At 46.9% G+C, this 10,353-nt stretch overlaps 1 protein-coding gene across 1 annotated transcript in view; it reads left to right on the top strand.

The window, feature by feature from the left end:
• Gfpt2 (glutamine-fructose-6-phosphate transaminase 2) overlaps positions 1 to 10,353 on the top strand; it is a 42,642-nt gene that overhangs the window by 27,089 nt on the left and 5,200 nt on the right. Inside the window, exons 10-16 of the mRNA XM_013030907.1 lie at positions 483 to 646; positions 2,377 to 2,472; positions 2,580 to 2,677; positions 3,209 to 3,329; positions 5,570 to 5,727; positions 6,128 to 6,242; positions 8,522 to 8,649. Coding sequence (XP_012886361.1) covers positions 483 to 646; positions 2,377 to 2,472; positions 2,580 to 2,677; positions 3,209 to 3,329; positions 5,570 to 5,727; positions 6,128 to 6,242; positions 8,522 to 8,649 — 880 coding nt within the window. The remainder of the gene's footprint in view (positions 1 to 482; positions 647 to 2,376; positions 2,473 to 2,579; positions 2,678 to 3,208; positions 3,330 to 5,569; positions 5,728 to 6,127; positions 6,243 to 8,521; positions 8,650 to 10,353) is intronic.

Consider the following 10,353-nt stretch of genomic DNA (forward strand, 5'->3'; position numbering starts at 1 on the left):
ATGATTTAGAATCATTTGTTTCAAGATCTTGCTTCTTCCTCCAAGTTAATCTGTAAACTCAACAGCTCCCAATTTGAAGAAACCAGTGATTTACAAAAAACAAAAACAAAAAAAGACATCTGTGAGGTTATTTAGAGAAATTTGAGAAATATGATGTCAGTCTTATGGTAGGTTCAAAAAATACTCATTATCTTCCAGAGATATAAGCAAAATGTTTACAGAGGCAAAAATGATACAATGTTTTCCTACATTTCCAATGAGTTAAGATGAGGGTTAGACCTTCACTGGCTGCCAATTAATTCTGAAGAGAGAAGAGAGAGAGATTGGGGGAAGAGAGAGATTCACCTGCGGTGAATGTCCTGCAGATTTTAGCTGTGCCACTAAGACGGATCTCATATTGGGAGACCGTGAGTGACCGCCTCCCAGTTGCAGTGAAGGCCTGGGGGGTGTCAATCTTGATGTTTGTTCTTCCCTCACTCCAGCGCCATCATAGAACATACCAACCGGGTCATCTTCCTGGAGGACGATGACATTGCTGCAGTGGCTGATGGGAAACTCTCCATTCATCGAATCAAGCGCTCAGCTAGCGACGATCCATCTCGAGCCATTCAGACCTTGCAGATGGAATTGCAGCAAATCATGAAAGGCAGGTGTCCTCTGAGCGCTCAGGAGCAGCAGCCTCCTGGAGAAGGTGCTCCTGATAGGGTGGAGGGGAGCTGTTGTCCACACAGCCATTGGCTACTGGAGAAGGACTGCAGGTGGCCTGTAACTTGCCCAGCTAAGAGGCCGTGGAGAGCTTAGCCTGCGACCCTGTGCCCTGGTTCCCTGGCATATGTTTCTATCTTCCTTTGTCACCCTTTATCCTCAAGAGCAAGAGGTCTGTAGTAATGGGAGGTTGTATGTAGCCCAGATTGCCTTCTAACTTTGAATCCTCCTGGTTTCGGGTTTCTGAATGCTGGCATTACAGGTGTGCGCTCCCACACTTGGCTGTTGAGCACCCACTTTTGTCTTCAACAATCTCTACTTTCATAGGGCAGGCTGAGTAAAGCTTTTGTTTGTTTCTTTTGGCAGTGCTGTGGGTTTGAACTCAGGGCTTTTCACTTGCAAGACAGGTGCTCTTACCACCAAGCTTTTCTATAATGATTATTTTTGAGCTAAGGTCTCATGTTCTGCTCAGGTGTACACCTGCGCTGTGATTCACCTGTGTTAGCCTTCTCTTCATAGCTAGGATAACCGGTATACAGCACCACACCCAGCCCTCGGATGAAAAGGGGTATCAGACTTATATGCCCAGGCTGCTCTTAAACTATGATCTTCCCAAATCTCAGTCTCCGAGAAGCTAGAATTATAGGCCTGGGTCACATAAGCCGCTTTATCAGGTTCTTTTTAAAATAGAGTCTTGATTTTTGCCTAGGTTAGCCTGAACTAAAGAATCTTCCTGTTTATGCCTCCCCCTCAATCCCCAACCCCTGCCCCAGCTTTGAGTAAATTCTTAGGAACATGAAACTGTCCCTGCTACCACCTGCTCTAAAGTCCTCTAATGGCTTCCCGACACTCTTAGACTAAAATCCAACCCCCCTGCTGCTGCCTACAACTCCCTCCCTCCCCACTCCCACCTGAGCCAAAGCCTCTCCCCACCATCCTCAACCCCCTGCCATTCCAGACCTGACCAGGCTGCCTGTTACACAGGCAAGCCAACTGCTTGCCTACCTGAGGGTCCTTGTGTTCACTTCCTAATCACAGGCAGCAGAGATGGAAGAACACTGCCTGCCTATCTCTGAACCGTCAGGGGCCTGCTTGTTCTGCAGTCAGATGCAGTACTTGGTGATCATCCAGTCCCATTCAGCTCAGAGCCCCAGAAATGCATGTGTGGCTGGAAACGTTTTGGAATTGACTTTGGTTAGGGTTTGTTTGTCTGAACTACAGAAGGGGGGGGGGATGCCTCTTTCTTTGGCTTTGTTTCATTTGGACTTCTCTAAGTGGGTGGCTTTTTGGAAATAAGGCATTTTACTTCCTTCTGGCCCTGTTAATGGGAGCATAGTCCAGGGGAACCAGTCACACCTTTCCTTCCTTACATGTCTCAAATAAAGCCCAGCCCTCCTCCGGCTGCAGGGTCTAATATGTAGGTTGCAGATAATCATTGTACTTGACCTACTTCTGTCTGATTTGTCACTCAGAGGCAAGGAGGACAATACCTGCCGACACCCTCCGGGACCTGTGGTGGGCTTGACAGGTGTCGTGGTCACTCCTGAGTAATGACACAATGGCAGAAGGTTATACAAAAGACTTGGTGCCAGGTTTTTCCTAATTAAAAGCTAAGCAGTAGAAATGCATCCAAATGAAAACTCACCCAGCTCCTTCCCATTATTTGACCAGGTAACTTCAGTGCCTTTATGCAGAAAGAGATCTTCGAACAGCCAGAATCAGTCTTCAATACAATGAGAGGTCGGGTGAATTTTGAAACCAACACAGGTAATCCCAGCAGTATTCAGTGGGGCACCCCATATGAGTCCTGTGCTATTGAATGAAGTCACTGTGTAGACTCAGCATTGACACCCTGCCTGCCCTGTGTCCTGCAGTGCTCCTGGGCGGCTTGAAGGACCATTTGAAGGAGATTCGAAGATGCAGGAGGCTCATCGTCATTGGCTGTGGGACCAGCTACCATGCTGCTGTGGCCGTAAGTATACGCTGGACCTTTGACTCAGGGAGCAAAGGGGCAACTGTGTGAGACATTGTAGGTGAGACCTTAAATTCCATCATACAGTGACCTTATGGATTTGGCAAAACCCTGGAATCCATTCCCACAGCTCAGCTTATGAAGTGACACTGAGTCAGGCCCTATGTGGCTCACTCTTGTAATCCTAGTTACTCAGGAGGTTGAGATCTGAGGAATCGTGGTTCGAAACCAAGTTGAGCCAAAAAATCTGAGAGACTTTTATCTCCCATTAACCACCAAAAAGCCAGAAGTGGAGCTGTAGCTCAAGTGGTAGAGCATCAGCTTTGAGTGAATAAGATAAGGGACAGCACCCTGGCCCTGAGTTCAAGCCCTAATACCAACACAAAAAACCTGTCACATTGAGCCTTTTCTTCAAGGTGGCCTCTATGAATGACTCAAGTCGCCTGCTACCTGAACAGGAAGGCGCCATGTTACACACTGTCCCCGTGGGGCCCACGGCTGACTTTTAGCCTTTCATGTTTTTCCCTCTAGACCCGGCAAGTGTTAGAGGAACTGACAGAGCTCCCGGTGATGGTGGAACTCGCCAGCGATTTTCTGGACAGGAACACACCCGTGTTCAGGGATGATGTTTGCTTTTTCATAAGCCAGTCAGGTAAGGGATACAGGCAGTGTGTTCAGGTTTGTGTTAGTTCGTCTCTGGGCTCTCTTTTCTCTGTGTCATACAGTATGTCACGCTCCCTTCCAGTCAACCCTCTGTATACCTTCCATGTGCCATGTATGCGCTCAGACATTGGCTCACTTAACCCCCAAAGGCATTGATTACTGTCGCCCTTGTATAAGGAGGACAGGTAGCCAAGGTTATAATGGAGCTACAGGTGGGCTGAGAATCCAGGTCTTCCCCTCCCCCCCCCACCAGCCCCTCAGTTCCTCTCACCTCACTTCCAAGGCACTCATCAACATTTTCTGAGTTTTAGTGGAGAAAGAAAACAAAACAACAACAAAAAAACAACCTCCTTCAAAATTCTTTTTGTGTGGGTTTTTGTGCCCCAGACCCAACTCTTCTCTGTGTGCAGTGCCTACAATATCCAGCAGGGGGGGAGGCATGGAGAGAGATTGTTCTGAGTCAATCCTGCCAGGGTACCAGACCAACACACTAGGCAGGAATATTTGCTCTTGGCCCAGTGAGATACTCAGCCAGGGTCTGGCATATGTCTGGAGCCCCCCTGAGCCCTCTGAGGATTTTTGAAATATTTTAGTTATGAAGAATTCCAAACTTTTATAAAAAGTAGAGAGATGCATATAATGAATGAGTTGTCTGGCTTCAGCAAGGACCAACTCAGAAGATCTTGTGTGATCTTTATCCAGCCCCTCCCCAGTCCTCTGGATTATTTTGAAGCCAATGCCAGACGTCATGTCATTTCCTCCATAAGTTCTCCAGAATGTCTGATGAAAATGATAAAAAGAAAAAAATAACCCCGAAGCCCCATGTCCTTATCCTGGTGGAAAAGTTGACAGTGACACTGTAATATCCACAGTGGCTTTTAATACTGCTCCTAGTTTCCACTTTTTTAAAATACCATTTCCACTTTGGTGACTAGCTAAGAAAAACTAATGTGGTCATACCTACTGTCTGGGGTTGCTATGGTTGCCTTTGAGCTGATGATCCCAGCAGAGCTTGAAAAACAGTTCATGAGCTATGAACAAAATAACAGAGTTGAGTCTCATGTGAAAGCAGTCCCCCTGGCTGACCCCTGAGTGTCTGTACAGAAGTGTTCAGCTCTATAAAGAAATGGTGAGGGGGACTATTCAAATTAGGGGGTGGGGCTTATGAAGGTATTTCCCCTCCCACCCCATCACTGGTGCTGAGCAAGGCCACACGTGACACTCCAGTGTGCTAAACCCAGATGTCCAAAGACAAGAAGGGAAAGAATTGAGCCATCGAACAGCACATGGTGTCTGCAATTAACACTGCAGAAAAGCCAGGATAAACACAGCCAAGGGCTGCAACCATGTGGATGGAACAGCATCCAGAGACTCGTGACCTTAATGGTTTTGATTTTATGGTGTGGCTCATGTTTAATTTAGTTGAGAACCCAGGGTGCTTATGCTGGCTTTTATGCATAAGCCCACTGAAGTAGCTTTATTAAGAAAAACTATTTGAGTCCCCATTGGGAAGCTGCAAGAGATGTGTCCTATCAAACAAGGTCTATTTGAGGAAACACCTTGTGGGTGGTTTTGCTTCTTCAATGTCTGATCTGTCAGACTGATAACTGAAAAACCTGGAACACCTGGATCAGGTCCTTTGTCTCTGTGGTTCCCAAGGAATGAGTTCATGGACACAGTGGGAAAAGTAAAATGGCAAAGGTTTGCTGAAGAAAAAGATAAACAGAACTCCTGCTGGTCAGAAGGGAGGGAATCTGATGGGCATTCTTCAAGGGCCGATAAGATCTTCCCAGGAGAGAACCGCAGGACTCTCAAGATTATTGGAAGGCCTTTAGGCCCTATCAGTCCCCAGATCCAATCAGAGGCTTCACACACAGCCTGCGCAAGCTCTCCACGCATCCTTCAGCCCCTCTGACTAGGGGTCTACTCTGCAGTCCAATTAGTCCATAGTTCATGTGCAAGTCTTGCAGGGGCAATGACACAATCATATCAAGACTGCTCAAGGCCATGGTGATGTGATATCTAGGGGCCTGCATGTCGGGCTGCTCCAACCTCCACGGGAGAGGTGCCTTTGCCCCAACTGCATAGCCAATCAACAGGGAAGGGAGGGATGTTGAATGTGCATTTTCTGTTGAAGGCTGGCTGAGGAGTTAGGGAAGGGGCAGGGTAGGAGGCTGGCAGAGCGCCTGAACGTGGCTGACATGCACTGAAAGGGCCCTTGTGTGACAGGAGAGACTGCAGACACACTCTTGGCTCTGCGCTACTGTAAGGACCGCCGAGCCCTGACTGTGGGTGTCACCAACACTGTGGGCAGCTCCATCTCCCGAGAGACCGATTGTGGCGTTCACATCAATGCTGGGCCAGAGATCGGTGTGGCCAGTACCAAGGTAGGAGGCATCTATCCTCTTCTTGGGAGAGGCTGGGCTGGCTGGGTGGGGGATGGGGAGGGCCTGACTGGTGCTGTGCTCTCCTTGGACCCACGGGAGCAAATTGTACCCAGCTCTACCAAGAGCCTCTTCTCTTTGATCCCTTCCTTCCTTCCTTCCTTTCTTCATTCATTCTTTCCTCCCTTCCCGTCCTTCCTCGTTCCCTTCCTTCCATCCGCTCTCCATCTTTTTCTCCCCCCTCTCTTCCTTCTTCATCTTATCGCCCTTGCTACCCCCATTTTTTCTCCTTATTTATTCTCCTTTTGTTCATTATCATTTTCTGGTCTTTGTGTTGTCCTTCAGTGCTTCAATCATCTCTGAGACAAATATTTTCAAATCTTTGCCACATTCCTTCTGACAGGCTTACACCAGCCAGTTCATCTCTTTGGTGATGTTTGGTTTGATGATGTCTGAAGACAGAATTTCTCTACAAAACAGGAGACAAGAGATCATTCGTGGCCTGAAATCTTTACCTGGTATGTTCCAGAATTAACCCTTCCTTGAAGCCTTCCTTCCTTCCTTCCTTCCTTCCTTCCTTCCTTCCTTCCTTCCCTCCCTCCTTCCCTCCCTCCTTCCCTCCCTCCTTCCTTCCCTCCCTCATTCCCTCCCTCTTTTTCTTCCCTCCCTCATTCCTTTCCCTTCCTTCCTTGCTTCTTTCCTCCTTTCCTCCCTATTTTTTGTATTAGTACTGGGGCTTGAACTCAGGGCCTGGGTGCTATCCCTTAGCTTTTTTGCCCAAGGCTGGTGCTCTACCACTTGAGCCATAGCTCCAATTCCATCTTTTTGGTGACAACTTGGAAATAAAAGTCTCATGGAAATCCCTGCCCAGGCTGGCTTTGCGATTCCCAGATCTCAGCCTCCTGTGTAGTTAGGTTTACTGGCCCGAGCCACAAGCACCCAGCTCTTTCTTCTATCTTAAAGACAATGCCTTGCTAGATAGCCCAGGATGGCACTGAACTCTCAATCCCCTGCCTCCACGGTGATTACAGGCATGCACTACCACACACAACCTCCCCTCTAATCAAATCCAGTGACGATACTTGGCCACTCTCTTATTTGACTGTCTCCTGTAATCACTGCTGTTAATCACTCTCCATCTAGAACTTCTACCACTGCTAAGCCCTCTGGCAGCTCTCACTGGGCCAAGATTAAAGCCTGCCCTCTTCACCAGGCCCTGGAGCCCTCCACTGGGCCCCTGTTGCTCTGACCTCATCCGGCCCCCTCCTCCTCCCTGGTGGCTTAGGCCATGCGTAGAAAGCTAATTCCAGTACTTGGCAGATATTTACTCAAAAATGACAAAGTTAACTTGACATTTCAAGAGCACTAAATTGGCAACAAATATTGCCAATTAATTTTAACATCAAATTTTCACTAAAAACTTAGAATTGTGAGGGTTGGGGGTGGGGAGACTTGTAGCTACCATCCTGAGATTGACTACCTCCCAACATTTAGCGACTTCCCTGAAATCAGGCTAATTTTAACAAATGTGATTTCCTAAATATACTTTATAATGAAATGCATCCATTTTTAGAAAATTTGCAGACAGATTCAAGAGATTCTTATCCCCAGTTAACTGGGATAAAAAAAAAATCAGAAGTAGGAGGTGTGGCTCAAGTGGTAGAGTGGCAGCCTTGAGCAAGAAAGCTAAGGGAGAGTGCTGGGCCCAGAGTTCAAGCCCCACTACCAGTACACACAAAAGTCAGACATTAGGTTGAAGATGTGGCCTACATATTGGCTACCTGATGGAGTCTTTGCCTAGCAAACAAGAGGCCCTGGGTTTAATACCTAGTACTGAAAAGGAGAAAAAAAATGTTAAACAATACCACTTTTCTCTGTTTTTTTTTCCTGAAAATATAAAAATGTAATGGGTTTGTTATGTTAAAATATAATTTTATTATTATTATTATTTATATTTAAGGTATTGTTTAGAGAGGTTGCCACTTCACAATGCAGGTAGGTAATGTGTACATTTCTCTTTTGGACAATGTCATCCCTTTATTTTTTTTAATGACTAAAAGTACCTTTTTAAAAATTTTGCCAGTCATGGGGCTTGAACTCAGGGCCTGGGCACTGTCCCTGAGCTTCTTTTGCTCAAGGTTAGCACTCTACCACTTGAGCCACAGCACCACCTCTGGCTTTTTCTGTGTATGTGGTACATGAGGAATCAAACCCAGGGCTTCATGAATGCTAGGCAAGCACTCTACCGCTAAGCCACATTCCCAGCACCTAGTGTTACTTTCTAATGTAGTAAGTAATGAAACCCAGTACACAAAAGAAGAGGCTCATAGGGATTGTAATAATTTTAAAATGTGTGAAGTTCTGGGACTGGAAAGGTTGGGTACCACTGGTCTAACTTACACTGGTTTTGCTTTGAATCATAGTACATGGCAGGAAGAGGGGTGTTCATTGGAGTGTCAGTTGTATGTCTTGCTGGCTGGTGATTTTGTCTCTGTGGGCTCAGTTCTCTTCCTGAAAAATAGATCTAGAAATTGTAGTTTCCCTCCTACCTTATAGGTACTCAAGAATGTATTCACACAGCTAGGAGCTACCATTCCCCTAACAAATTCCTGGCCAGTAATACAAGCCATTTCCCACAATCTAAGTGTAGAACCATCTAAACCAATCCAAGGATACCAAACCTTTTAAGGGGTATGTGTTCTCAAACCTTATGGTATGCCCCAGAATTTTCTCTCTGAATATTGTTTTGAAATCAGAAAATGACTGGCTGTCTCCGTGTTCCTTGTGCTTGACTTAGAGCTGATCAAGGAAGTGTTGTCGCTGGATGAGAAGATCCATGACCTGGCCCTGGAGCTCTACACACAGAGGTCGCTCCTGGTGATGGGGCGGGGCTATAACTATGCCACCTGCTTGGAAGGAGCCTTGGTGAGCCCCCTCTGCCCAGCCTCCATCTCCCACTACCCACGGTGCAGCCCCTGGGAATCGTGAGGGCAGTCAGAGGAGATGAGGCCAAAACCAGGAAGAAAGAGAGCAAGGGAATAGAGCTGTGACTCAAAGCTCTGGAGTGCTAGCCTTGAACAAAAGAGCTCAGGGACAGTACCCAGGCCCAGAATTCAACCGACAGAGAGAGACAGAGACAGAGAGACAGGCAGAGACAGAGACAGAGACAAAGAGAGACAGAGAGCGCAGGGCTGGGAAGGTGGCTCGGTGGTAGAATGCTTGCCTTGCATTCATGAGGCCCTGGGTTCGGTTCCTCAGCACCACATAAACAGAAAAAGCCAGAAGTGGTGCTGTAGCTCATGGGAGAGCACTAGCCTTGAGCTAAAGAGCTGAGGGACAGCACCCCAACCCTGAGTTCAAGCCCCAGAACTGACAAAAAAAAAAAGAAACAGCGAGAGAGAGAGAGAGATTGCAGAGTGTGGAGCTTGGGAGGGAAGGGCTTACAGACTCGCTGGCTACCCCATGTATCCATAATGAACACCAGCTCTCAAAAAGCCCCAGAGCTCAACAGAAATGATTGCAAGCTTAGTTTCTATTGATGAGAAATGGCACCCCATGATTGAGCCCTTCAAAATGATTGATTCATGCCAGGCTCCATCTAGAATAGCTCAGTCACATGGTATGCCAGTTTTGGTTTCCATTGTACCCAGAAAGAAACTAAGCTGAAAAGCTAAGTACCTTGCATAGATTGCATAGAGGAACTAAATCAAATGCCGGTTCTTGTGGTCTGTCCATTGTTCCCACTAGCGTTTTGTTTTAAACTGATAACTAGCTATTTTTTCCCCCATGGCCACAAAGATCCATGGCAGTGGAGAAGAAAGCTGATAGAAGCAATCAAGATGCCAGGACCACCAGAATACGGGAGGGTGGGCAGAGCTATGCAGGAGCCTGTATCCAGCACTTACCCTTCTCTAGCTATTAGCTTGCTATTTATTGATTGAGTTGCTTAGCCAGCGTTAACAGGATCCACTAGTGGCTCCAGGTGAGACCGCATGGGACACTGAGATAAGGACACTAATCATTACCTGGCTGCACTCCTCCCTCGCCATCTGCCCTCAAGAAGAAGACATGGCCATGCCTGGTACATATACTATACAAGAGATGTTCAGAGAGTTTTGCAGATGATTTTAGTTAAGAGTGCAAGCTCCTCTTTCTGTTCAGGTATCCAGAAGTTCTCCAAACAATGTCCTTTTGTGGCTTTCTGGAACTGCCATAATATGAATATGATTGATTTTATCACTGATCATTCTCAATCAGCCTAGCCTTTAGCATAATGCTCTTCCCAGAGGTTGGGGTGATGATGTGGAGCTGAAAGTTCCAAACATCTGCTCCTGCTTCGGTCTGAAGCTACCTAGGAGCTGCCAGCTTGTCACTCAGGCATTAGCATCGAAAGACAATGTCACTTTGGACACTCCAAGGCCTTTAGGAAAGATAGGCCAAGATAAAGGACAAAAACCAAACACGTATTTCATAGTATCACCATCCATCTCAGTTTTTGAACTCAGGTCACATACAAAATTCTCATTCTTCGCTGGTGGCTCACGCCTGTAATCCTAGCTACTCAGGAGGCTGAGATCTGAGGATCGCGGTTCAAAGCCAGCCCGGGCAGGAGAGACCGTGAGACTCCTA

This window comes from Dipodomys ordii, unplaced genomic scaffold (genome assembly GCF_000151885.1).
Source record: "Dipodomys ordii isolate 6190 unplaced genomic scaffold, Dord_2.0 Scaffold135, whole genome shotgun sequence".
Lineage (NCBI taxonomy): Eukaryota > Metazoa > Chordata > Mammalia > Rodentia > Heteromyidae > Dipodomys > Dipodomys ordii.